We start from the raw sequence: 26207 nt of genomic DNA on the forward strand, positions 1-26207 counted from the left end.
CTTAATTATATTTTGAACTGGTTTATCTGACAGTATTCTATTTATTTAGATAAGTTTTATGCAAAAATATTCAGAGAACTATATGAACAAAAATTAACAAAAAAACAATGATAGCTACTATTTTTTGAGTGCTTCTTTTGTGTCAAGTATGGTGCTAAGTGCTTTGTACATTTTATCTTAATTCTTAACACTGTTTTACAAAGCTTATGATTATGGACAGCCAGCCAAAATTTGCACTTGGATACAGATATAATGCTCCATATCCCATGATATTTAATTCTACTCTCCTTCCCTCCTAAACTCCATGTTGTGTGGTTATATTACCCAGGGCAATGCTGACATTATTGAAAGCTATTACTGAGAATATGCAGAATGGTTCTCACCTTAGACCAGTCACCCATTCGCCACACATAGCATTTTGAATAATCCTCACAGTCTTCAGCCTCCCTGGGTCTGGTAGAGAGGACACATTTCTTTCTTGGGTTAGTACATCTGACAGTCCGGTGACGTACACCTTTGCCACACTTGACTGAGCACTGGAAGATAACATCAGAGGTTTTAGATAAAATTGGTGAATAGGAGATACAGATGATAGATACAATTAAGTACTGGTTTCCAGTAATCTCTCGTGAGCCCATCACCCGTTTAAAAACCAGATAAAATAAAAAATAAGTTTAAGGGTAACAACAGGCTAAGCACCGGTATCTGATGCTAGAGGGAGCTAAAGGCACAATGCTGGAGATAAATGGTTTCAGGAATACTGAACTATTAGTACAGAGATAATATAACAGGGATTATTTAAGAATGACAAATAATACACTATGATCAAAAATAAAAATTCTAAAATTTGATGTCACATTTTAAATATAATTATGTAAAAAATTCATTTTACTTTTTCTAAGATGTACTCTTACTTAGATCAAAGACGTTTGTAAAAAATGACAATTTCTCTAGCATGTCATTTCTCAAAAACATGTTTCAAAGATGAAATAGAGAAAAGCTTAGCAAAAATATAATTTAGAATTTCTTTCTTTCTTTCTTTCTTTCTTTTTTTTTTTGAGATGGAGTCTCTGTCACCTAGACTGGAGCGCAGTAGCATGATCTAGGCTCACTGCAGCCTCCATCTCCTGGGTTCAAGCGATCCTCTCGCCTCAACCTCCCAAGTAGCTGGGATTAAAAGCATACACTACCATACCCAGCTAATTTCCGTATTTTTAGTAGAGATAGGTTTTTGCCATGTTGGCTAGGCTGGTCTCAAACTCCTGGCCTCAAGTGATCCACCCACCTTGGCCTCCCAAAGTGCTAGAATTATAGGTGTGAGCAACCATACCTGATAAAAATTTAGAATTTCTTTACATAATTAATTATATACTGCTATAAATTCCTCTAAATAATATTTTGGAATGAAAATACAATTTGGTTCAAAATCCTTTTGTTAGTTTAATAAATTATTTTATTATTTAAAAAATAAATAATCCTCATGTTTAATGGATGAGGGTGATATAATAGATTGAAGCATATATATATATTCCACTCATCTTCTGTAGGTACAATCTATTCTTTCATTTACATTTATCCTTCACAACATGGAATATGCATAAGTATTCCTGTTTTCCAAAGGCAAGCACCACTGACTACCCGGACATTGGGACCAAAATTGCTCTGGATGTGTGTACAGGGTATACCAAATATAACAAAACTTGAAAGTCCAATTTATATTTGTGTATAGAAAAGGTCCAAATAAAAGGCTGCAGTATGTGTTCGTCAATGATGTCATATAGGAATAATCATGCATATTTCCAAATCATTGCTCTGAGTCATGAGGAGAGCAGAAGCTGAGCTCATCCCCTGCTATGTTGGAAAACTTTAATGACATCTGTGGTCCTGAAAACTTAAGCAAGGAACTAATGACATTTTAAATAGGTATACTAAGTCATGCAAAAATAAGTAATTGTCTTATAACTTACAGTTTGCATTTGAATATGTTCAGTTTTAAAGTGGACTACACATTGCGATTTGGCACTTTCGTACATATATTTTTGTGTTTTTGCAAGTCAAATTATGCCTGATTCATAAAATTGAGTTTTACCTTAAACCAAAATAATTTTACCTTAATTGAGTTTACCTTAATTTTACCAAAATTGAGTTTTACCTTAAACCAAAATAATTTTAATTGGCATATTGTATTGTGACATATTATTTCTCTCAGCTGGTGCCAAAAATCTGTATAGTAGAATATTTCTGACCAATTTCCTCCTTAAGAGTTTGCAAACATGTTATGATTAGGTTGGGGTGGGGTATTTTGTTTCTCTGATGCTCATGTGATTCTTCTCTCCAGATTGAACTGATTCATTTCAATGCAAAATATGATACGGCATTCATTTTCAAAAGTATACATTATAAATGGAAAAGAATCTAGTAGACAGTATAACCTAGAATAGTAAGAAAATAGAAAGCCAGGCTTTTTGTGAATATGCTTTTTGGAGGGGGTTGGGTTAATTGAAAACATTTAGAAACTGTATTATCTAAGGTTCCTTATCCTCATTTTCAAAAGAGTAGCTATTCAATACAGTATTTTTATTTGTCATTTTTTCATCCTAATATTTTGAAATTTCATAGAAGGATGGTTTTCCTTTCTGTGTGTGTAGGTGTGTTGGTACATGTGTGAATATGAGTACATAAGTATGTTTATAAGAGTAAATGCAGGCATACATTCACTTAAAGTGCTTCAGAGCAACCGGTAACTGTAAGTTATGAGTGGCATTTATTATTATGCAAAGATAAGCATCATGATAACAGAAGATGAATCACTATGGTTTGGCATGGAACACAACTGTATGTTATACACTACAAGACAGTAAGAGGTTGGTGAGTGCAATGTGTTAGACAATCTTGGGCTCAAATCCCAGCTCTACAACTTAGGTAGGACTTAGGGTAAACTACTTACTTTCTCTGAGCTATATTACTCTTAGTGATGAAATGATGAAACTTTAAGTTTCCTGCACAGGTGATTAAATATAAACAGCATACTAAATATTAAGTAAAAATATACTCCTTGTTCACATATAATAATTAAATGTTAATTTTCTTTCTTTCCCTTTTAAATGTTCAGAGATATGCAATGAGTTAAGTGTGTATTTTAATGTGTGTCAACTCAAGAGTGTCATCATACAGAAGTAAAAATGCAGAATTTGAAATGTATATAAACTATGCCTTTGGTTATATTATAATATTTATAGAATAGAAAGTAAATATCTTTGTATTTTTCTATTTCAAAATTATTTGAATATATTCCTTTCATCAACAAATTTAATAAATAGCATAGGAAAAATAACAACTGCCATGCAGATTCTGAACACGATCCAACCTGGTCTTGTACAAGCTAAGAGTCAGAGTAGGAATGGAGAAAGAAATGGGGCATGTATGCACCTCAGACCACACTCCCGCCTCCCACACGGTCATGCAGTCCTGGCCCTCACAGCGCTGGGCAGAGGCAGGCTTGGGCCCATTGCAGTCCCTCTCTCGGGCTCTAATCAGAGTTCCGTTGCTCAGTTGTTGGGTACAGGCCACTTGTCTGCTCTGCATCCCTTTTCCACAAGTTCGTGAACAGGGGGTCCATTCTGTCATCATCCACCTGAAAGTAAAGCAAGAGTCACTGGAAACAAGTTTAAAGATATCTATATACCTGTATTAGTCCGTTCTCACACTGCTAATAAAGACATACCCATGACTGGGCAATTTACAAAGGAAAGAGGTCCAATTGGCACAGTTGCACATGGCTGGGGAGGCCTCAGAATCATAGTGGAAGGCAGGGAGAAGCAAGACACATCTTATATGGCAGTAGGCAAGAGAGGGCATGCGGAGGGGAACACCCCTTTATAAAGCCATCAGATCTCATGAGACTTACTCACTATCATGAGAACAGCATGGGAAAGACCCACCCTGATGATTCAATTACCTCCCACTGGGTCCCTCCTATGACATGTGGGAATCACGGGAGCTACAATTCAAGATGAGATTTGGGTGGAGACACAGTCAAACCATATCACTACCATAAATTTTGACATGTCTAGACTTAGCAGAATGTTACACAGTAACTTTATACCTTTTTATTATTTTTTTTGACCAAACACAGTAGTTTTCTCCAAGATGCCCAGGCTTCCTCTTATATTGAATGCTCTGTATTTCTTATCTCAGGAACTTGTTCTTATTAGAATCTCAAAGTGTCCATCAGAGTCTGTTCATGTCGTATTATAAATTGCCTTTCACCACTTACCATATCACTATACTGTGGGGCTTTGTAAGTATAAAATTGTTAATATTCAGGAGTTATTCCTATTCTTTATAATGTAAATAGTTACAATAGCCCATGTATTGGGTGCCACAAGTATCAGGGCCAAATTTACAGAAAGGGAAACTTTGGCACACAGATGCTTAAGGTTGAGGAGTCAATAATTCAAATGAGGTTGTAGATTACCTCACAGTGAGAGATGTGGTGGTATTAGCAAGGTGAAAAAAACCTGTGATTGACCTCTTAACTGGACAAAGCAATCACCAAGGTATTATGCTTAGCAGCAGCAAGTAGATTTCTATGATCAGGCTATATCCTCCCAGATGGAGCTACATATGCTTCTTTAGGCTAGCCACTGTCTAGCTGTGATATGATCATAGACACTGGAGTAACAGACTTGGGGCTAAACTTAATGTGACCCCATTTTAGGGGCTCTCAGGATTCCATATTCTTTGATTTCACTGATTCACCAGCTAATACATATGTATTTTAATACCTAAATGGAGATTCACCTTAAGGACCACTAATTTAAACACCTGCCCAAATTCACTTCAGGAAAGAACTAAACCTATGTCAGAAAAGTCATTCTTAAAATTTGGTATTCTGTATGATTCTTGTCAATAAAAATTTTCCCTGTATTTCCCATTACTTGAGCAATCTTATAGGAAGACCCAAATTAACTATTTCAGCACAATATATATCAGAACTCCTTAGTTTATTTGCGGGTATCTTATTAGCTGTGTATATTCCTGAAATAATACTTATTACCTGTAAGTTTGTATTTTTTAATTTGTAAAAGGGTTTATTTTTATATTGCCTGACATACAATAGGTTCAGGATATACTATATATGGTAGTATATTTAAAATGATTCATAATTATTCATATATTTTTCTAGCATCATCTCCCACTTGTTCAGAAAATAAACCATATGCTGATCTTGCTCACCAAACACAATTTTCACCTCATGACATTTGTAGAATCCTCTGCCTGGATCCTTGAGAGCTAGCCCCAAGCCCATTCCTCCTAGAAGGGCTTCTCTAGTCAACCAACAGGGATTGACCTTTTCTTTGCTCTCTATTACCTGGCTTTGTAGCACTCACATGACTTATTAGATGTTCCCTAGGGAAGCAGAGGAGCTCAAAGGCTACCTAATGAATTTGGCCTTCTTTACCTTTGTAGTATATGAGTTCCTCAAAGGCATAGATCAATGTTTTGTTTTTGTTAGCATCCATAACACTTTTTTTTTTAATAAAGAAGAGGAAGAAAGAGAAAGAGGAAGAGGGAGAGAGGATGGGGGTATTGCTTTATTGCCCGGGCTAGAATGCAGTCTAAATATGGGTATGCCCATAATTGTCCTTAATAATGGAGACATAAAAGAAAATGAGGGAAGAGAATAACAAACAAGGAGCCAACCAACATTTCGTTTAAACTTCTAAGTTGATATGATGTGGTACTGATAAGAGTGTATATTTTGTGTATTTAAAGTGGAGAGTTCTATAAATGTTAATTACGTTTACTTGTTCCAGATCTGAGTTCAAGTCCTGGATATCGTTGTTAATTTTCTGTCTCATTGATCTAATATTAATGTTGAAGTCTCCCACTACTATTGTGTGGGAGTCTATTAGTCTTGTATGTCTGGGTATTCCTGTATTGGGTGTGTATATATTTAGGATCTTTAGCTCTTCTTGTTGTTGCATTGATCCTTTTATCATTATATAATGTCCTTCTTTGCTTCTTTTGATCTTTGTTGCTTTAACAACTATTTTATCAGAGGCAAAAATTGTAACTTCTGCTTTTTATTTATATATTTTAGCTCTCTGGTTGGTTGGTAAATCTTTCTCCATCCCTTGTTTTGAGTCTTTGTGTATCCTTGAATATGAGATGGGTCTGGATGCAGCATACTGATGAGTTTTAGTTTTTCATTCAAATTGCCTGTCTTTGGATTGGGGGATTTAGTTAATTTAAATTTAGAATTAATAATGATATATGTGAGTTTAATACTGCCATTTAATATTAGCTGGCTATTTTGCCCATTAGTTGATGTAAATTCTTCATTATATTGATGCTCTTTTTGGTATTTTTTAGAAAGGTTGATACTGTTTGTTCCTTTCTATGTGTAGTGGTTCTTTCAGAAGTTCTTGTAAAGCAGGCCTGGTGGTGATGAAATCTCTGAGCAATTGCTTGTTCATAAAGGATTTTATTTTTCCTACACTTATGAAGCTTAGTTTGGCTGGATGTGAAATTCTTGGTTGAAAATTCTTTTCTTTAAGGATGTTGAATATTGGTCCCCACTCTCTTCTGGCTTGTAGGGTTTCTGCTGAGAGATCTGCTGTAAGTCTAATAGGCTTCCCTTTGTGGGTAACCTGACTTTTCTCTCTGGCTGCCCTTAGTATTTTCTCCTTCATTTCAACCCTGGTGAATCTGACGATTATGTGCCTTGGAGTTGCTCTTCTTGAGGAATATCTTCGTGGTGTTCTCTGTATTACTTGGAGTTGTATATTATCCTGCCTTACTAAGTTGGGAAAATTTTCCTGAATAATATCCTGAAGCATATTTTCCAGCTTGTATTCATTCTCTTCGTCACATTCAGGTACACCTATCAAGCGTAGATTAGGTCTTTTCACATAGTCCCATATTTCTTGGAGACTTTGCTCGTTCCTTTTTATCCTTTTTTCTCTAATCTTGCCTTCTTGTTTCATTTCATTGAGTTGGTCTTCAACCTCTGATATCCTTTCTTCTGCTTGATCAATTTGGCTGTTAAAACTCGTGCATACTTCACGTAGTTCTCGTATTGTGTTTTTCAGCTCCATCAATTCACTTATTTTCCTCTCTAAATTATGTATTCTTGTTAACATTTCGTCAAACCTTTTTTCAAAGTGCTTAGTTTCTTTAGATTGTGTTTGAACAAGTTCTTTTAATTCACAGAAGTTTCTTATTATCCACATTTTGAAGCCTGCTTCTGTAATTGGAACCCACTCGTTCTCCATCAGGCCTTGTTTCATTGCTGATGAGGAACTGTGATCCCCTGCTGAGGGAGAGGCATTCTGATCTTGGCTATTCTCAGCCTTTTTTGGCTGTTTTCTTCCCTTCGTTGTAGATTTATCCATCTGTGGTCTTTATAATTACCGTCTTTGTAATTGGGTTTCTGAGTGGACGTCCAACTTATTGATTCTCAGCGCCGAAATCTGAGCAACCCACTGCGCCGACTAAATCAGCGGCGTTAAGATTGATGGTGCTTTTCTGACTCTGCACCAAGAACTGACACTCCGAGGCGCCGGCAAAACCGCCTCACCGGTCACAAGAGTAGCGCTGGCAGCCCGTGGCGCTCCTCCGCTGGGAATCTCCTGGTGCGTGAGCAACAAGAATTCATGTGAAGGTGTGGTGTCCTCTTGTTCTTTGTGCTTTCACTGGGAGCTACAATCCCGAGCTGCTAGTGATCAGCCATCTTGGATCTCTCCGCAACATCCATAACACTTTAACATAATAGCTTTTCAACATTTCTTTTTTTTTCTTTCTTCTTCTACTTCTTCTTCTTTTTTTTTTTTTTTTTTTTTTTTTTTTTTTTTTTAGATGAAGTCTCACTCTGTTGCCCAGGCTGGAGTGCAATGGCACAATCTCAGCTCACTTCAGTCTCTGCCTCCTGAGTTTAAGCCACTTTCCTGCCTTAGCCTCCCACGCAGCTGAGACTATGGACGTGAACCACCACACCTTGCTAATTTTTGTGTTTTTAGTAGAGAAGGGGTTTTACCATGTTGGCCACGCTGATCTTGAACTCCTGACATCAAGTGATCCACTGACCTTAGCCTCCTAAAGGGCTGGGATTACAGATGTGAGCCACTGTACCCAGCCATAAACATTTCTTGAAATGGAATTTATGTTTCTCTCTGTTTTACAGAAGTAATCTCATTCCAGATTTACCAAACCCAACTATTTCTAGCAATGATCCACATTTTGAGGAGTCACATCCTCTCACAGCCTAGTAAATCTCATCTGTAAGTTAGTTTAATTGTAAATGATTTTATGTTTCTATTTCTGAGAAAAGAAATAGAAGGCTCTACAAACTTATTGTTTCCTGGTCTATCAAGCACGTTGCAGACCTGCCATTTTGCTTTGGAGTCCCCTGGTGGGTTTCTCCTAACGTACATATCTTCCAAATTTAATTTAGTTTTTGCTTCATATTTCTGCACCAGAATATCTGGAAAATAATCCCAATCTAAGTCCATTTATATATCTTTTTCAGCTATGGAACCCAGAAGACACTACTGGGTTCTTCTGTACTGAAAAGATAAGTATTTGCAATTTTATGGAATCCCATATTTTTAAAGTAAAATTAAAATTGAGATCTTTAATATAATTATAAAAAGTTACTTTTCCTTTTCCTTTTGAAAACCACTGAAAAATAAGAACTAAAATATAAAATGTATTCTAGTGAAAGAAAATATTTTCGTGGTTTAGAACTTACCTAATTTGGAAGGATTCCATTTCCTTACTTGTAGGAGACTTTCTACTTACAAAGATATTTACTAGCAAATTTATTTTATATTTGGCCCATAGAATGCCATCAGGTCATTTAGTGGCTTTTTCAATAAATATGAATGGAAATCAGAATGCTTTTTACTAGGTTGGAGAAAGGGGAAAGACAAGAGGAATAAAGGAGGTGCTCTTCCAGTAAGTCTTGGAAAGTTTTCCTGTGATGACCCTTAATAATTGCCCATGTTCATTTCTTTCTTTCCAATATTTTGCTTAACCTCACTAACATCACAGCTTGGTGGTTCAAAATAAATTGCCTCCCTTTCCAAGGAAAGGGAGATAATAATCTCTAACAAAAAGACTTCCAGTCTTCAGCTGCAAAAATTTCTCACTCAGAAATGTACTGACCTTTTAAAACTATTCATTTTACTAAGTCATTATCGAGACATTTTTCGCCAAGATAGTTGAGGTCAGGGAATGAACAATAAATAGTGTGTTGTATGTACACTCTGCTCTTTCATAAATCAACTTAGGAAGCAACAAATATGCTGTAGTCCTCAAATCCAGCTCATTCAAGATTCCTGATGTATCAGAAAAAGCTATGGCTCTGTCACCAAATTGGAACAATCATATGGCATATAAAACAGATTGTGTCTTGAAGTATTTTAATATTATTTAACACAAGATAACTTAGCATCTTAATATCTATTAAAGGGGTTAGAGAAAAAGAGAATTATGAGAAACAGCAGTAACAGTAAGGATCCCAGTTGTTTAGCTCACAGGGCCAAGGCCAAAAATGCTACTTTATGTATCTGTCCAGCACTGAATGGAAATTATCCAAGGATAATTCTCTAGGTCACTGTACCTGATTACTACTCTGTATCGTGAAAAAGCTTTACTAGTTCACACACTTACGCAGTTAGGCTGAAAAGCCTGCACCCAGGAATGTGCAAAGAACATAACATTGCTGAAGGTATGTTCATATGCTTTTCTCTTATCCACATCCTTTTATATATCATTCTTCCTATTCTTTTAGAAGCATATATTTGCCTGGGGTAGGATTGTGAGAGCAGGAATGTAAAAGACAAGAAAAGTTGATCATCAGCTTCTACTACTATAAAGTAAAAATAGAATTCTAAGCCCCCCAGCTGACTGAATGAACCCTCTTCTCTCAGCTAAGGGGAGTTAACTAAGCTTGAAAAACTAGTTAAAACCATTATGTGAAAGGAAGATAGTTAGACATGCCTCATCATTACTCTCCTTCCTTTGGAGCTCAGGGCACACAATTGACCAGCATTAACATTAAAACAGAGATCCTAAGACTGACAGAATAGACTCTTTGTAGTAATAAGTTACTAAATTCCAACCTGACTACTATAACATCACATGACAGATAGCAGGGCCCTCAAATAAACCAAAGTATTTTACCCCAAAATTTGACATATTTTGAAATGGCCCTGCAAAGCTGTTTCTTGCAGGGGAAATTTACATTCTGGAGAGAATCCCCTTCCCTTTCCAGGTCTTATGCTGATCCTTTAGAGACTGGCTTGAGAGTCCAGCACTTTTTAAGGGTCTGAATAGGAAACACTGCCATCTATTGCCCCTGGAGGCCGGCCACCTATGAGACTTCATCTACATAATATGAAGCTTGGTCTCCACAACTACTTATGTTAACCCAGACACTCCTTTCTATTGCTTGTGGGTTTGTAGATAATTAACTCTTAACCAATTTCCAATCAGAAAATCTCTGAATCTACCTTTGACCTGTAAGCCACCCTTCCTCCAATGGCTTCAAGTTAGACCAAACCATGTTATGCCTCACATGTATTGATTGATATTTTATGTTTTCCTAAGACAAATAAAACCAGGCTGTAACCCAGTCACATTCAGCACATGTGAGACTATGTCATGGGTCATGACCCACAACTTTGACAATATAAACTTCTAAATTGATTGAGACCTGTATCAGATACTTTTTGGTTTACAGTATCTAAAATATATTGAATTTACAGAAAGCAAGCCTTGAAATTCAAACCTTGCAGATGAAGAAAGTATTTTTCCAAATTCTTTTTAAGCTCTCATAGATGTAGCATGGCTAAATTTAGAGGGTTTTAGTAATTGAGTTTGTGTGGGGGGTGTGAATAGGGAAATCAGGACAAAGCATAAGCATTTGCCTGCATGACACTAATTTCCAAAGAGATTATTTAAGAAAGAAAAGCTCAAATGTGGTTAATTAGCAACTTTGTTCCTCTCCTTCCTCTCCATCTTACTTTCCCATACCTACTCTTTGTGGTAGAGGGCCATGAAGACAGTTATATCAGTTACAAACTGCTACAAAATAGCAAATTATTTGCCTATCTGAATTGTAGGGTGTGTAAATTGACCGTGAAGCCATTACAGAAGCTCTTGTGAGGGGAAGATCTATCCTGACTACTTAAGAACTTACAACTATATCCTAACTCACTGGGCTTCAACAAATTCCTGAGTGTCAGGACAAAGTAAATATTCCTGTCCCAATATTCAGAGGAATCAATCCAGCCTCACTCTTTGTCACCTAATCCCTAAAAATTTTCAGGATTTCAGACACCCAGCAGAGTCCCAATCAAGCTAAGCATTAATTTTTATGTGGAAGCAGGTGGATTGGAGCCCTGTGTTGGTAGTCATGCCAAGTAGCCTAGTTGCTAGGCTGGTCCAAAATTATACTCGGGTTCCATTCATCTGTCTTTGCCCCAACTTCCAGTAAGGAAGCCATGGGCTTCTTTCTTCCTACTCCACTTACAGCTGCTCAGCATTGCTGTTTTCTCCTCTACTTGTGAATTTCTTGCCTGCTTTGTTGCCTAATACTCATTGAGGAATGTCAGGAGAAACCAAAGCATCCATGGTCCAGTCACTGAGACCGGGGTCAGAAAGTTGGTGATCAGAGATCAGGGATTGGGCAGTTTGTTTTGGGAACTCTGGACTAGGAAGTGAGAATTTAGCCAGAGGAACCAGAAACACTACACTGGCTCTGTTCTGCTGGGGTCTGGGTCATGGCAGTCCTGTTTTCATTTATGTTACTGTTGGCAAATTCTTTTTTTTTTTTTTTTTTTTTTTTTTTTTTTTTGAGACGGAGTTTCGCTCTTGTTACCCAGGCTGGAGTGCAATGGCGCGATCTCGGCTCACCGCAACCTCCACCTCCTGGGTTCAGGCAATTCTCCTGCCTCAGCCTCCTGAGTAGCTGGGATTATAGGCACACGCCACCATGCCCAGCTAATTTTTTGTATTTTTAGTAGAGACGGGGTTTCACCATGTTGACCAGGTTGGTCTCGATCTCTCAACCTCGTGATCCACCCGCCTCGGCCTCCCAAAGTGCTGGGATTACAGGCTTGAGCCACCGTGCCCGGCCTGGCAAATTCTGAAACATCATTTTAGAGAATTCAGGAGCAAACAGCTATGTTCAACCAAATAACAAGGTTTTTGAAGAGGGGACCTGGAAGCTATGAAATTATTATAAATTTTAATTACTCCTCAGCAACCATCCTTCCCAATACCTCCTCCTAAAGTGGAAAATCTTGGCCTTGGTACCTTGCTTTCTTAGATCTTGCTTATTTAAGACCTTACATTTTGGTACATATCCTTTTGCAATGTTTTTAAGAAAATGTGATTTCAATGATATTCTGAGTGTGTTTTAAAGGCCAGCAATTTAGTGGACAAATAATGCTTTAAGGTTCACTGGAAATAGGATTACCTTGTTTGGCATGGTTGCTCATTGCACTTTCGAATCTGTGGCTCTGGCTTGGTTAAGTATTTGCATTTCTTGTTGTCCACAATGCTGGTATTTTTGGTCGTGATTTTTGTGCAGGACACTGTTGTCTTTCTTTCTCCTGAAAAGAACAAAGAAATAAGCCTTTATGTAATGGACTTAGGAGGTTTTCATAGGCTTGTTATGCTTATTTATTTAGAAAACTTTTTTATAATTTAAATTTTTATTAAAAATTTTTTATTGCTTCATATTGGATGTAGAGGGTACATTTTCAGGGTACATGTGATAATTTGACATATTCATATAATAAAGTCAGGGTAAGTGGGATGTCTGCCATTTAAATATTTATCTTTATGCTAGAAACATTTGAATTCTCTTCTAGTTATTTTGAAATGTACAATCTATTAATGTTAACTATAGTCACTCCATTGATTTATTGAACACCAGGTCTTATTTCTTCTATCAAATTTTTAGATTCGGAAGGTACACCTGTAGGTTTGTTACATGTTATATACTTTTCAAAGATATTTTAAACACATTTTAGATCAATGAAGATATTTATAATTTACTTAACAAAATGTACCTCTAGGCTTAAAAGGGATGAGTAGTAATTTTTTTCCTTGTTAGAATTTAAATGGCAAGTTTTATATACAAAGTAATCACGGCAACATAAATTAGCAAGATACGAATTGAAGATACTGTAAAGGATGGTGGCCCTCTTTTAGCATTAAGTGGTGAAGAGCTGTATTTCCAGAAAGCTAATCTACCTAATGAGTCTTCCTGAAAGCACATAAACATGTGCACATTTTATCATTCGGTTTGCACATCATTAGTGCTTTATCATAAGTTATGGAAAGCACATTTGAGTATAACTCAAACCTTTATTCTTATCACCTCTAATAAAGACCTCAATAATTCTAGAAATCTTTACCCAAATGATTGCCATCCTCTATAAAAAAGACATGGGACTCTTACCATCTTTTACCAGATTCTAGAAAACTGACTTTTCTACTTTATCTGGTATGATAAAATTTGATTATAGGATGTAAAAGTGACAATTTTTATGCTGTATTCATTTTGCTTACAGCCCTATAAGCAGACTTCCTTTATAAGAGTTTTTCATCTTACATTGAAAAAGTCTAGTAAGTACGTGCTAATTTCTCTTTCTCTTTGTAAGTCTTATATGTAACATTCTTGTGAGTAAAAAAAGATATGCATCTGTATAATATTTAATAATCTTATTTAATTCATTGTTTAGCATTATAAGATAGTTAAATCAGCCCAAAATTTTGAAGCTAGATGGGTCACGAAGAAGTAAGAAGAAATCACAAGTCTGCTGGTTCACTACTGAAAGGCCCATTAGTTAGGGTCCTATGACTGACATGCATGATAATTAGGAAGCTTAGAGCATTCATGCTAGTAATGACAAACGTGAAAAGCTGGGCTGGTGGCAGGGAAGTCATTCTGCCACTAAGTAAACAGAAAGAGAGGCTGACATCAAGAATGAGAAGGAAGGGATATAGACAGGCGTTATGAATGATTTTGGAGTACCTTTTACTTTAGTTTGAATGGGAGCTAGAAAGAGACAACTGGGTGGCCAAGTAAAAAGCAAAGAACAGCTTTAGGTCATGGTCCTACCACAATTTGTAGTATAATAACTGCAGGCCGGGTGCAGTGGCTCATGTCTGTAATCTCAGCACTTTGGGAGGCCAAGGCAGGTGGATCATGAGGTCAGGAGTTCGAAACCAGCCTGACCAACATGGTGTAACCTCGTCTCTAATAAAAATACAAAAAATAGCTGGGTGTGGTAGCACATGCCTGTAATCCCAGCTACTCAGGAGGCTGAGGCAAGAGAATTGCTTGAACCTGGGAGGCGGACGTTGCAGTGAGCCAAGATTGTGCCACTGCACTCCAGCCTGGGTGACAGAGGGAGACTTCATCCCAAAAAGCAAACAAACAAAAAGAAATCTGTATTTATATACATGTGTAAATAAAATAATTATTATGTGATTATTGCATATTATGTTATTAATATCATTTGGATCTTCTATCAACAGAGATAACACAATGTTGGCTAAATTATTCCCTTTTTAGGAAATCTTGGAGCATGATGGAATAAAATTTATTCTATGGGAACTCAATATAGACAAGAGTGTCAAGTGGATAACAGGCCCTTTCCTTAGAGTGGAATGAGGTGTGCCTCCTGCCAGGACTCTATGGCATTCCAGAAGCGTACACTGGTGGGCCAAGAATGGGGAGGGCCTTGAGATGGCACCCAACCACAGGTTAAAAAGTAGATTAGGAAAAAAACATGGCCTACAGGCAGATAAATTAGAAAACAGTACTCATCCTCTACACAGAGGTGGCCCCACAGCAGGCTGTATGCCTTAGCAAATGGAACATGGACTCGATTGCAGTCTCCTTGGCTGAAGACTTTATGCAGCACACAAACCGCCTACCTAAATGTGGGAGCTACACCCTCTGAGGCCCTCTTGAGGGAACCTTTACAGCTCATGCGACAAGGTGATCTGATGCTAACTTGGAAAGGAAAGGCAGTGTTTTGCGTCCCTGGCAGATACTTAGAAGCTGTCCATACTGTTCCTTGGTAGGTCAAGAAGGATGAGGTATAGAATCAGATTTAATCACAGCAGTGCTCAAAACCCAACAACTTCAGATAATTTTCAAATAAACTGCCAGAGAAACAGAAATGATATTATGCTCATATTTTTTTCCACCTGGAGAAAACAGGCATCAGGAGGGAAGATTTACCTAAATGTAAAAATGTGGGACAGATTTTTGGTCAACTTCCTCTTAGCTTCCTATACGTCAGGGGCTCTTTTGTGGCCTGAAGTACATATCAAATAGATGTTCTGTATATTTTGTATAATACCAGCTTATGTATTATTTCTACATTATTATGATGCCATAGCCAAAAGCAGGAATAAATAAATATTACTTATATGAAATACAAATTTTAGTTCTAAAATTTAACTTGAAACCTTTATTGACACTTTTACAGAATAGATGCAGTTGTCTAAATTCATTTAAATGAAGGCATTTTGCCAACTACAACATGATGGGCATTATCCAGAAAGCTTTTGCTGAACGTATATGTAGTCACAGAATAAATAACCCAAGGCTGCTTGTAATGCTTTTCCCCCATCCTCAGAAAATATCTAACATTAGTTATGTTAGTCTACTGCTAACATACTAAAATATTGAAAAAGAATGTTTTAACTATAAGCATTGATATACAAAAGAGATACAGGTGTCAGCATCATTTTAGGGGCACATTAGTGGTTTTCTAAGAAAGTATGAAGGTACTTGAGTATGAATTGAGACATTTCTATTTACATTGTAAAAAAGGATTCACACGTGGTTAAGTTTTTGGCAGCTAGGGGAAGCTTAGCTCTTTTTAAGAAATTTCATTGAACAAAAACAATAGAATTAGAAAAAAACTCATTGCTCAGCTATAGACACATTACACCTATGAAAATACAACTGAGATCTTAAAGCCATATGGAAATGTTATTGTTTGAGTTTTTCTTTTATGTATTTAAATGTTCCAGCCAACACAGGAAATTTCCATGATAGCATCTAATAGTATCTACAATTCATCCAATACTGTGGTACCTAGGGACAAACAGAAAGTGATGAAGTAACGAACTTTCTGCCTGAATTATGAGGGCTATAGGCTGTTGACAGAGTATTATTTGCTTTATGGTGAGTAACTTCACCTCTTGGTCATTCCCATTAAATTAGTCCTGGGTAAATCTGTTTGGATGTTTTGAATACAATTATAAATAAAATAACTATTATGCATTTATCTCTTTATTGAATTGCAACATCTGAAAATGAAGAGTAACTTTTATTTACTAACTCTTTGTGCTTTGGAAATTTAAGAAAGACTAGCCATTATATCAAGTAAGCCTTCTTTTCCAGTCTTACAGTTAAGATGACACTTTTTACTATAAAATATATACTCTGGGCCGGGCACGGTGGCTCCTGCCTGTAATCTCAATACTTTGGGAAGCTGAGACAGGCAGATCACGAAGTCAGGAGTTCAAGACTAGCCTGACTAACATGGTGAAACCCTGTCTCTACTAAAAATACAACAAAATTAGCTGGGCGCAGTGGCATGTGCTTGTAATCCTAGCTACTCAGGAGGCTGAGGCAAGAGAATGGCTTGAACCCGGGAAGCAGAGGTTGCAGTGAGCCAAGATCAGGCCACTGCACTCTAGCTTGGGTGACAGAGCAAGACTCTATCAAAAAAAAAAAAAAAAAAAAAAATATATATATATATATATATATATATATATATATATATATATATATATGCTCTGTGTTTAACCCATAAAATAGATAGTATAAAATAAAGCTATATTCTATTGAGGTATATCACATTACTAGAACTTGCATTGTAAATGCTGAAACATATTCTTGGGTGTGGGTTCAGTGTTTCAATATGCATAACTGAAATTTTCTAGACATTATTTAACATTCTAAAATTTTAAACTGTAGAACTCCATAAGGCAGAGATTATATGTGTGTTTGTGTCTTTGTGTGTATAAATTTCTTTATAATTTTTATAATTTTCTTTTAAAATTTCTACTTATTAATTTTCTATTGGATTAACAATGGCCAGTAAGCATGAGCACCAAAAGTAAATATACTTTAATGAGGATGGACTTTTCTCTGAGCACTTTCTAGAGCTTTGTAAAATGCTGATTATTTTTTTACACCTACATTTATTTAACTTAAACAACTTTCAAAATCATCATGCTATTTACTTTTTATCCTTTTTTTCACATTTAAAAAAATATTATTCCCTTAGGATTTTGTCTGAGAGTGTTAAAATGACTATTTCACTTTTTTATTTTAATGAAAATTATTTTGCTTTGTTCACAATACCTAATATATAACAAATCTGATCTTGCCATTTATATACATGCAAATATTTTAATAAGATCCCATAGCTGTCAAGTTAAATTTAACTTAAGTGTTAACACTCAAGGATTTTCAAGACCTGGCTTTCATCCTACCTACTATTCTGGTCAGATCACTTCCCACCCAGCGATCCTCATATTTTACACTCTAGTAATAACATTTTCATTTCCAAGAAAGCCTTCCACTTGGCACCTGGGTGCCTTTCCACCAATGTACATCCTTGGAAGGCTTTTTGTATCTTCCTTTATCACTGAGTATGGTGATTTCATTACTATCTGACTTCCACTAGATGGACTGTGAGTTATCTGAAAGCAGAGAACCACCTATCAACAGTGGTTGCATGGTCAGTAGTGGTAAAGGAATGAAAGAGTAAAATGTAAGCATATAATTGAAGCTGTCAGTGCTTTCTGTACTAAGAGGTTCATCTCAATACTATGTTTTCAAAAATTGTGAAAAAATCAATTGCAAACTAAATGTCAAATTATTAGGAATCCAGTTCCTCTTATGCCAGATCCAGTTCATGGATCGTCACATAGGTATTAAAAATCAAGGTTATCGTTTCTGTCAATATAAAAATGTTTTTATTAATGAAAAAATATCAAATCATATTAAATATTATTGAAATAAAATAATGCAGATAAAAAATGGAAAATATATTCTGGTGCATTTTCTTTGGCAAATAGTGTTTACTTTGATACATGGATAGTACCTTTAAAATGTAAAAACAGAACAGATCACACCCTTAAAGATGTTCTTTCCTGTTAAATATATATTCTAGAGGGTTTTAAAAGGTATAGGCATTTGAATACTGAGATGTTTTCCTCAACCTGGACCCAAAGGCTTGGATATCTCCTTACGATCTGGATATGGACAAGGGAAGCAGTGTCTAGAGGATCCCAGGACAGTCATAAGCTAGACAGACTTGGACTGGTGTGAAGAATGTGGAATGCTGGCTTATTTTTTTTCCTTCAAAGTAGATTTGCTTAGGATTTCCTGAAAGCAGGTTTAACTCTTCATGTGTTTCAAAACAGGTTATTGAATTTTGGGGTCCTCATTCTATTTTATTTAATCTATTCACTAGATCAAAACAAATCTTAAATTTAGGCAGTTAATGCTGACTCCACACACAATTCTCAGATATTTTGGAATAATACATTTCTAATGCCTCTGAAGACTAAGATCACTTAAAACAGGTCTTTAATGTCAAAAGGAACCTTGTAGCAAGCTGATCCGCACTTCTGAGGTGCCAAAATAAATTTAAAGCATTCCTTCAAATATTTTAAGATGTTTTAGAACCCTAATGCAAAGTAAACCTTTATTTCACAAAAAACATTTTTAAGCCATTTGAAAATAAAATAACTAGTTTTAATAACCAATGCTAATTCAATTATTTCTAGAATTATTAGTTTCTGAAAAGACTAACAGAAAGTGTGATAACTCATGTACATATGTTAAATGGTTAAAAAAATTTACCTGAGATTATCAGCCTTCATTAAAGATTTCAAGGTAATATTCCTTTTAAAAGAGAATTTTTGGCCAGGCGTGGTGGCTCACGCCTGTAATCCCAGCACTTTGGGAGGCTGAGGCGGGTGGACCTCCTGAGGTCAAGAGTTCGAGACCAGCCTGACCAACATGGAGAAACCCCGTTTCTACTAAAAATACAAAATTAGCCGGGTACAGTGGTGCATGCCTGTAATCCCAGCTACTTGAGAGGCTGAGGCAGGAGAATTGCTTGAACCCAGGAGGCGGAGGTTGTGGTGACACGACATTGTGCCACTGCACTCCAGCCTGGGCAACAAGAGCAGAAACTCCATCTCAGCAACAACAACAACAACAACAAAGAGGTGCTCTTAGGCTTTTCATATCTTATAATAACTGACACTAATAAATTAATGCAAAAGCATAATAAATTAAGTTCCATTTGAGTTACCATTTTAAAACTTAGAGATGCTGATGTAAAATATAATTATGATAAACATTAGATAACTGTCTTCTTTTAAATTTCATTTTCCCACTTATTACAGTATTGGCAATTTAATATCTTACAACAGAATTAGAAAAATAACATCTTATACACAAATTTTATACTGTCCTGTAATACTTTATTTGCTTTTACTTAATATTCTTCTGAAGTAGAATACTGCTATTATTCCTCTTTGCTATTGAAGATAAATTTTGCATAAATCTGTTTCCAATATTCTGTGCTTTGAACTTACTCTCATTTAATTCATGAATATGCTGAAAGATTAGAAAGCTCTTTCTGGCTATAAAATTGATGATATGAAGTCAGAAATGATGCGATCCTTGAAATTCTGTCCATCCACTTTATTTATGAACTGCAAAGGAAAATAATATCCAAAACCCAGAACTATTTTGGCATTGAAATGAATATGGGCCCTATTAACATAAAGATAATTGAAAACTGTTGACTAAACACAATGGAACATTTGGAAGAGGAGGTCTGTTCAAGCACAAATCTTATAGGAGTTGTGTATTATTAGAATAACTATTTTACAAAATCAGCCATTTGAAATAAAAATAAGAGCATATCTAAATTCTTACATAGCAGAATATAATAAAACATCCATTTGTATCCAAAGGAAACCTAAATAATCTGTAGAGGACATGCTGTATTTTGTGAAAAGAAACTACATTAAGCCTCCTTAGCTGTTCATGAAGGCAGTAGAATGAGGAGGAAAGAAGACTTGAACCCCTGAGTCATTTATACTAATGCTGGCTCCACCCTTAATGGGTCATGTGACTTTTGGAAGTCACTTAATCTCTAAGCCCTTCAATTTTCTCATGTTGATAATTAAAAGTTATGTTTTAGAATATCTAATATTTCTTTTGACTCTGAAACAAAAAGAATTAATAGTCAACCTCCATTCCTTAATGTTTAGCAATTGAAAAAACATATTCTAGGAAGTAATTAATATAATTTTGGGAAGAATGTTGACCCTAAGCAATTTGGTTTTTCAGATTGAAGACTGACAAGTTCTATGTTTAACTCCTTCTGATGCAGCTTCTATTAGATCAAAATTCCAAAGGAAAAAATGAGAATAAAAAAATTCACTGTGCAAACATTTTCCTGTCTAGACTTTTCAATGTAAGTGGATTCTATCAACTGCCTGTCAGTGGTTATGACGTGAACTGTCAGCCTGTCCATCGCTTTACTCCTCTGTTGCCCACCCTGCAACCACAAGATGCAGGCTTGTTGGTAGGATTGCAGATATGACTAAGAATCTTATCTGAGTCATGTTAAAGAGAAAACTATAACTGTCCGTATTTTCGTTCTGAAAGTATTTGCTTCTATTTTGTGCCTTTTAAAAATTTGGATAGAGGAGGTAAAGCAAAGCCCCTTAAGAAAGATGAGCCCCTGGCATCAGTGTAGGATGGGTGGAGCAGAGGAACAGGAATCTGGGTACATATGGGAGCATCAGCAGGAGAGGAGGGGAGGACAGAAGAGCTTAAGTCATAGGGCAGTAATAGGGCCCAGGAAGAGAAACAAGGCCACTGAAAATTTCCTGTGGCAAGGGGGACTAATAACATTTTCTTAAGTTGAGAGAGTGATTTGAAATTTTGTTGTAACCACCCTGTATCCTAGGAGAGCAAAGTGCATTCTGTATAATTTCACCATTCCTCTGCCCCTGATGTCTCCTTTGCTCTGGGAAAAGGGCTTCTGGAGTCAGGTGAGAACCTCAAAGCTCTGACCCCTCTGGCAAAGACTGTTCCTTCCCACTCTATGCTCCTTGAATGTTCTTGGCACCTTCTTTCTCCTCCTTAAGAGGAGACACAGCTTATTCTCCTTGTAGCCTTCAGCAGGGTGACCATTGTTTTGCTTACTTCCAGGTACCTTTGGATCTAGAGGTGGTGGGGCTGCCATGCTCCCTGCCACTACCAGACCCCTCTCCCTTTCTGCTCTATAATCTCAACTTTATTTTCTGATGTTTCTATATTTCCAGTCTTTTAGTGCCATGAGACTAACAGGTCTTTTCCTTTAGTACCCTGAGTCTAATCATTCTTTAACCCCCCAAGACCCTATCGTGAATCAATCCTGTCACCATTTTACTATCTTTCCAGCCCCCATATCTTTATGTTCCTTCTACTGCACATAAATTCCATGATCCACCACTTTCATCCTCTTGCATACAACCTCAGGTCAAACACTTATGCCTCTCTTACTTTATCATTCTCACTTGGCAATTCCGAGACTCACTTCACAAGTGCACTAGCATGCTGTACATAGCTAGAGGGTAACATACCATTATAAGGACAATTTCATTCTCAATTCATGATCATTAACTTTAAACAGATTATTACTCCACATAGTCGAAATACACATACCCATTTCATTTATTATCATAAGGACTGGTATCCTAAACTTATGACCATTAACTTTAAACAGACTATTATTCCACATAATCAAAATACACATGACCTTTTCATTTATTCTCTAAGTGATTGATTCATATTTTCTCTCTTTTCAAGATTTCAATACTTCCTTTTCCACCCTCACTTTCAGCAAGATAGCCTTTATTGAGAAAACAGATTCAACCTTAGGTTCCCAACATCTATCTTTTCTCCTGTTAACTAGTGATGAGTTGTCCTTATTCTTACCTAAAGCCACCTTTAACATCCCATCCCATCCCATCCCATCCAGATGTCACTTCAGCAATTTTTTCCCTCTGTCCTTTGCATCCCTAGTTTGTTTTCTCCTAAAAAATGCACATTGGCAAACAATGATGTATAATATCCCCTACTGAAAACAACAAACGCCTTTGACTCATATCCCCTCTTACCACTGCCACATTTGTTTTCTCCGTTTGGTAACATTCCTGAGTCCCTTTCTTCAGTTCTTTTTTTATTGCATTTTAGGTTTTGGGGTACATGTGAAGAACATGCAAGATTGTTGCATAGGTACACACATGGCAGTGTGGTAGTTCTTTTGTTATTTTCTCTTGAATACATCCACATAGTCTTTCGAGCCAAACACTTCATTTAAAATTAATTTTTATAGGGTAACCATTGACTTTCATGTTCAAATATAATTCATTTATAAAATAGAATGACTATAATATATTTAAGTGTAATAGTCATTGTCACTTTATGTTATTTTTTATTTACTAGCAACTTTTGATACAGTCAGTCATTTCCTCCTCCTTGAAATGCTCTCTTCACTTGCCATACAGGAGAGCACTGTCTCCTGCACGTTTTTTTTTCCTGCTATGTTGTTGGCTACTCATTTTAATCGGCTTTGCTTGTTTCTCCTCATCTCTCCAAACTCTAAATGGTGGCATACCCCAAGTTTCAATCTTTGAATAGCTTCTGTCTTTCTTCACTCAATATTAGGTTACAGATAAAGAATATATGGATGACATTTTTAAATGCCAAGAATAGATAGTCTTTGGTGACTAGTCTTGCTAGGCATTTAAAAATATCATCCATATGTTCTTCATCTGTAGCCTGATAGTCTCTCCTGAATGCCAGACTTAAATACCTAATTGCTTACTTGACATCACACTTAGATGTCCAACAGACATTTCAAATAAAACTCCTTCCTAATCCTGCCATTCCACAGACTTTTCTATGTAAGGCAGTGAGGACTTAATCCTACTGGTTGCTTGACAAAAACCATCGCAGTCATCCCTGACACATCTCTTTCTCTCACGCTCCACAGCTAGTCTATCAACATTGTCTATTAGTTCTACTTTCAAAATCTATACAGAACCTGACCATTTCCTCCCTCCTCTTATTGCTACCACAGTGGTTCAACTACTGTCATCTCTTTCCTGGCTTCTTGCAGTTACCTCTTGACTGAACACTCTACTTGTACCCTTTTTCTTTATTCACTCTATGATCAATCCAGAAACAGAAATAATTTTGAAAGACATTAAGCCAGAATAAGTCACTCCTCTATTTAAACTTTTCAATAGCATCCTACACTCAGAATAAAGGAAGGACATACAAGCAGTCTTGCTATTCTTTGAGTATGCCGCAAGCTCTTCTCCTGCCTCGGGGTTTTTGCAGAGAATGCTCTGCACTTGGCAGTTGGTGCACACCCATATCCACTTCAGGTTTTTTAATCAATGTGATTTTCTCACTGAGGATTTTTCTGACCACCATATTTAAAACTGTACCCACCCCTTCTCATCTTCACAACCCTTATTTATTTTCCCTTCTTGCTTTATTTTTATCCAGAGTACTTACCACAATTTCATACCCTATTACTTACTTGCATGTTTATTTTCTGTCTCTTCTCTCCCAAACCCAATTCCCCAAATCCAGTCTCTGTAACCGTCCCCACTTCTGCTGCAGCAGAAGTTTAGGCTATGTATGTCAATAGCTTATTTGCACAGAAAAAAAAATAGATGGTTCACTTCTTTGCACACGATATATATGTATAGATCATACTTTTATGTAGTTGAATATTTTTTTCAGCATTAAAAGGAATCAATTACTACAGTGCCATAGAAAATGTAATAAATGTGTTAAGTGGAAATGAGAACTGAAATAATATACTGCTGATATAATATACTGTATCTACAGATGGATACAAGTGTAAATTGGAGGTCTCATGACCTACTAACTGGTTCTGTGAGCAACTACAATCTATTTAACCTGCAGGACACAATTTTCTTGTTGGTACAATAAAGGGATAGGATTAAGGATTAATTGATTTCTTTCTTTCTTTTCTTTCTTTTTTTTTTTTTTGAGACATTCTATGTCACCCAAGCTGCAGTGTAGTGGTGGTGTGATCTCAGCTCACTGGAACCCCAACTTTCCAGGTTCAAGCAATTCTCAGGCCTTAACCTCCTGAGAAGCTGGGATTACTCCACACCTGGCTAAGTGATATCTTAGTGTCACATTTGATGCTGAACTAGTTTTGTTCTTTTGCCTCCTTAATCTCTAAGATAAGAACAAAAATTTAAAAACAAATTTGGAGCACAATTTCAGGATGCATTTATATATATTTAAAATAGTGGCATACTTTTAAAAAATAGGAAATTAAAGGAATTGGAAAATTACTTTCTTTACATGCTCTGTATACAGTTGGCTCTCTGTATCAGCAAGTTTGGCATCCACAGATTCAACCACCTACAGATCAAAACCTTCAGATATGAAAGACTGTCTGTGGGTACTTCCCATCCCATGGCTGGTTGAATTGCAGATATAGAACCAGCAGATAGAGAGGACTGACTGTGCTACATCATTTTATGTCAGGAACCTGAGCATCCTCAAACTTTGATATCCACAGGAGGTCTTGGATACCAGGAGCCTCCTGTAGTTAGCTTAAGTATGCAGACAACATAGAAGCAAGTTCAAGACTGTTCTTGTCAAATAACTCTTACATTCGATTCAGGTCTGTAATTCTTGTGGGCAGGTGTACTTGGGAAATTAGAACTTTCAAGATTTCATAGAAGTAACACAGTGCATAAATAGTACATAACAACCTGAATGATATCTGGGGAGGCCTCTGTAAACAAATATATTAATATTTATGTAATGCAATGCAAAGAATATTCATACTCAGATATGTAACAACTCTAAATAGCTTTTCTTCCATTCAAAATATTTCAGGTGTTTAGCCACTAAACGTGTCATACAAAACTTTCCGTTTCTAACTCTATGGATTTTAGAATTGCAGATTAGGGATTTCTGAAATGTCTTAATTATCAATGGTTAATCAGAAAACAACTGATGTTTTGGAAAGATAAATGTTTAAAAATCCTTCACCTCCTCCACAAGTGGCATTGCAATCTTCCCAGCTTGTATGTGTCCACATGAAGAGGGGCTCAGGTGCTTTAGAGCTCTGGTTTTCTGGAAGAGGGTCTGATGGGATAGTGTATTCATAGTGAAGAGCATAATTCTGATTCTGAAACAGGAGCACCTATAGTATATAAAAATGATCAAGGCAGATGAGTCAAACTAGAGCACATACAATGTGACGCGTAAAATTAACGATATCGATACCTTAAAATGCTCATTGCACTGTATGCATTTTTTGTTATTGTCAACACATGCTTCTCTTAATGCATAGTAGAAATGTGACATTATTCTTAAATGTTGATATTGCCATGCTTTTGAAAAGACTAGAGCTTCATACTTACCTCCATGCTAAAGATATCCTGAAGAAAAGCTCATTGAGTGAGGTCAGAAATACTAGAGCATTTTCTTTCAATTTGATGGACTAAACAGTTTCCCAAAGCATAGTACATGTATAAGATGACTTTAGTTGAGGGTGGGAAGGTGTGGCGGCAGGATTATGTGTTCTATCAAATATCAAGGTGTGACTCGCAATCTAATACCAAATGTAAAGAAAAGAAAAGATGGACAGGAAGTCACTGAGTCAAAAGAGGAATAGAATAGATGACTTTGGGGATCATTGAACTTTATAAAAGCAGAGCATTTCTAAGTAAACTGGAAGACAGAGATTTTATTCCATGTATGCTTACAGTTAACCTTTAATTTTGGCAAGGTTACTGATTTTCTATTTGTAGCATATATTGTTTCCTTTAAAATTAAATTTATGTTATATAAACTTTTAATATTTAATAATTGTACAGTTATGTACATATATGTCAATACTTCAATAAACCATAAAAAATACATGAAAATGACTGAAAGTTGGGCTACACATTGGACTGAACTGTATGCAGGGACCATGTCTGTTTTGTTCCCTACTGCTATCCCAGTGCCACGTTCAGAACTGGATAGTGTGGCCACTCAGACATAAATACACCCACACTCCCCGCCC

At 36.4% G+C, this 26207-nt stretch overlaps 1 protein-coding gene across 1 annotated transcript in view; it reads right to left on the reverse strand.

The window, feature by feature from the left end:
• ADAMTS19 (ADAM metallopeptidase with thrombospondin type 1 motif 19) overlaps nucleotides 1–26207 on the reverse strand; it is a 269818-nt gene that overhangs the window by 33982 nt on the left and 209629 nt on the right. The window contains exons 18-21 of the mRNA XM_039468879.2: nucleotides 25187–25340; nucleotides 12491–12626; nucleotides 3430–3634; nucleotides 384–536 (exon numbers count right to left, since the gene is read on the reverse strand). Of these exons, the coding sequence (XP_039324813.1) occupies nucleotides 384–536; nucleotides 3430–3634; nucleotides 12491–12626; nucleotides 25187–25340 (648 nt within the window). The remainder of the gene's footprint in view (nucleotides 1–383; nucleotides 537–3429; nucleotides 3635–12490; nucleotides 12627–25186; nucleotides 25341–26207) is intronic.

Source organism: Saimiri boliviensis, chromosome 1, assembly GCF_048565385.1.
Source record: "Saimiri boliviensis isolate mSaiBol1 chromosome 1, mSaiBol1.pri, whole genome shotgun sequence".
Classification (NCBI taxonomy): domain Eukaryota; kingdom Metazoa; phylum Chordata; class Mammalia; order Primates; family Cebidae; genus Saimiri; species Saimiri boliviensis.